Source organism: Sinocyclocheilus rhinocerous, unplaced genomic scaffold (genome assembly GCF_001515625.1).
Source record: "Sinocyclocheilus rhinocerous isolate Xijiao unplaced genomic scaffold, SAMN03320098_v1.1 scaffold934, whole genome shotgun sequence".
In the NCBI taxonomy this organism is placed as follows: Eukaryota; Metazoa; Chordata; class Actinopteri; order Cypriniformes; family Cyprinidae; genus Sinocyclocheilus; species Sinocyclocheilus rhinocerous.
Window position 1 is genome coordinate 967,921 of NW_015658752.1, and position 3,177 is coordinate 971,097.

General features: G+C 33.6%; 1 protein-coding gene and 1 long non-coding RNA gene across 2 annotated transcripts in view; one reads left to right on the forward strand and one right to left on the reverse strand.

Annotated features, from left to right (window-relative positions):
- LOC107722914 (uncharacterized) overlaps window positions 1-2,229 on the reverse strand; it is a 7,424-nt gene extending 5,195 nt beyond the window's left edge. Inside the window, exons 1-2 of the long non-coding RNA XR_001637863.1 lie at window positions 2,158-2,229; window positions 573-882 (exon numbers count right to left, since the gene is read on the reverse strand). This is a non-coding gene — a long non-coding RNA (uncharacterized LOC107722914). The remainder of the gene's footprint in view (window positions 1-572; window positions 883-2,157) is intronic.
- Window positions 1-3,177, forward strand: part of LOC107722913 (tetratricopeptide repeat protein 21B-like) — a 30,624-nt gene that overhangs the window by 8,186 nt on the left and 19,261 nt on the right. Inside the window, exons 7-9 of the mRNA XM_016531412.1 lie at window positions 823-907; window positions 1,793-1,891; window positions 2,122-2,314. Coding sequence (XP_016386898.1) covers window positions 823-907; window positions 1,793-1,891; window positions 2,122-2,314 — 377 coding nt within the window. The remainder of the gene's footprint in view (window positions 1-822; window positions 908-1,792; window positions 1,892-2,121; window positions 2,315-3,177) is intronic.

Genomic DNA, 3,177 nt, shown 5'->3' on the forward strand with positions numbered 1-3,177 from the left:
TAGGGTTGCACGATTATGACAAAAATCATAATTGCGATTGTTAATTACGATTATCACAATTTACACTTGAATGATGTTTATACCATTGTTTGATGCAACTGCATGCCGTATTTTTATATGAAAATAAACAAGCTGAAAACACTAACTGATAAACTTTAGTGCTTTTCTATAGTATTATGCCTCAAATGTCAGCTATACATCGGATTGGTTTCTTCTTTAAAGATAAAAAAAGTAAAAATATGAATGGTATTATAATGTTATACTGAAACTTAAACAATGGAAAAACCCTTAAGATAACATGTAGAAAGAAAAAAACATATCTTAAGCGTGCAGAATAACATAAGTGGACTTTGAACGATTAATTGCCGCTTTGAACGATTACGTAATTGTGGCATCCATAATTGTAATTGCGATTAGAAATTCGATTAATTGTTCAGCCCTACTGTATATATTGTGTTTTTGCTATTTTGTATATTATTCTTTTATTATCTGTGTCTTGTCTTGTCACTGTCATTCTGTTGCACTGTGGAGCTTCTGTCACTAAAACAAATTCCTCCTATATGTAAACATACCTGGCAATAAAGCTCATTCTGATTCTGATAGAGCAGGTGATATTTGTGAGCTGAGTTTCCCTGAAATAAACAAGCTTTTTTAAAAAGTTTATAATGTGGTGTTTATCACAGAATAAAGTAATGTTTATAATGGATATTGAAAACGTATATCTAAATATTCAGGGAAAAAATGCTTTATGCAAAGACATCTCAGAACATCTGTTTTACACATCAACAGACTTTGACTTTAATTTCATCTTCTGAACTTCAGGCTTCTCCAGCGAGATAAAAATAACCTGGAGGCTCTGAGGATGCTGGCGCTGCACTCTCTCTGCATGGAAGGAGATGTTGGAGAGGTGTGACATTACACACATTAAATGCCAGAAAAGTCATTCATTATGGGATCAGATAGTCTGTGGATCACAATGAAAAGTGTATGTCACAAGAATACCGCATTAAATTTTGTGCCTGTTGAGTTATTAGACTTCAACCTGGCATAAGTCCTTCATGAAGTTCTGCTTCATATTTTGGATGTGTTTGTGATCAAAACCACTTGATTGTGGTCAGAAAAGTCTCGAAATCTGATATAAGGTGATGTTTGACGATTCAGATTCAACATTTAATTTGTAAATGTAAAAACAGTCAACATTTATGAATTTGAGTGGTGTCATTGTGAATCATATTTTGTGAATATAAATTTGATTATGAATTAGTGAATATATACACTGTCATTCAAAAGTTTGCTTCTTCAAAAGTAAGATTTGTTCATTTATTTATTTTGCAAGAAATTAATACTTCTATCCAGCAAGGAGACATTAAATCCCATTAAAATGACTGTAAAAAAATTTTTCTTTCATCAGAGAATCCTGATTTCTCACGCTTTCCACAAAAATGTGCAGCAGCACAACTATTTTCAACGCTGATAATAATAAGAAATGAGCAGCAAATCAGCATATTAGAATAATTTCTGAAGGATCGTGTAACAATGAAGACTGAAGTAATGATGCTGAAAATTCAGATTTGCATCACAAATCCCATTTTTACATTTTAAATTGTAATAATATTTCACAATGTCACTGTATTTACTGTATTTTCGATCAAATAAATGCAGCCTTGGAGAGCTGAAGAGACTTATTTCAAAAACATTAAAAGATTTACCGACCTCAAACTTTTGAATGGTTGTGTATATATATTTCTCTCTCTTTAAGGATTCTCATTCATTTTCTTTCTTCTTTTTTCAGTGTGTAAATCAACTATCAAATCTGATCAGTAATCTGGACATTCAAGAACCGAACAATCCGGAGCTCTTCTACAGGATGTCTTTAGCGTTCACTCGAGTGGTAATACTCATCCATGGACACACAACTTAATATTCATTTGAACTTGAAGATTAGAATCCTGCACATCACAAACCAGACGGATTTGCCACATGCTGTTATATATAAACGTGACATGCTCACAAGTGAAACCATACTGAGCAGGAAATAACATGTTTTGATAAGCTGTTGTTTCATAAAAGAAATGATGCTGCAGATAGATGTGTTGATGTGAATATCTGATCCCTCTGCAGTGTGGAAGAGCTGAGAAGGTCCTTCAGCACACTCACAGGATGGTGGAGCGGGCGTTTGCACAGGCCTCGAGCGACTCTGAACTGGCCACAGAGATGGGCTACCAGCTGGTCCTTCTGGGAAGGGTGAAGGAGGCCATGAAATGGTACAAGACAGCAATGACTCTCGATGAGAGCAGCGTCTCCGCTTTGATAGGTAAGAGCTGTTTGAAAGACAAAGAGGGCTTATCAAATAAATTATGATGAATAAGTCACATTCAAAGCCTTTGTAAAATGTCTTTAAATGCACATCTGTGACAACAAATTATATACATATTAATGTGCAAAGTGGCAACTGAAAACAGCCTACAGTTACACTAATGAATTATTTACAGTATGAAAAAAAATTTTATTCAGATTTTAATCATCAATACCTGTATTTATATATTGTCTTTAGTAATTGCTGTTGCCGTCAATTCGTAAAAGCAATCTTTTACACATTTGCATTGAATTGATGTGAGTGATTCAAATCAAACTATCAATTAAAGAAAACTTGCTGCAACTTGAAACTTCATTAAAAGACTGTCTAGGATCAGTGTGTGATTGTTTACTAAAACTATTAAACTATTAAAAATCATTTTGGGTAATTAATATGAATCTGAAATAAAATATAAATATCAGATAAAAGCTTAAACATTTAAAGTGCCCCTATTATGGGTAATGAAAGGTTCATATTTTGGTTTTGGGAGTCCCCAACAACAGGTTGACATGCATGCAAGGTCAAAAAACACTTTTGTTGTCTTATAATATGCATTTATTTTTACCTTACTTGCTCAAAAAATGTAAAAATAAAAGCTAATTTAAAATATTAAAAATAATGTCTAATAATGTCTAGCTGTCTAGAATGCCTGGCGTATTTTTTTTTAAAGGTCCCATATTGTCAAAACTGAAATTTCCTGGCTTATTGTCTCCTGTCGTTGCCGATTCGGGGTCTTGAGTTCAGCTCAAACATGTAAGGCCGGACATATCATTACCGGTGTTTCTATTGACCTTACTTGTGAGTATCACCAGTCCAGAGCA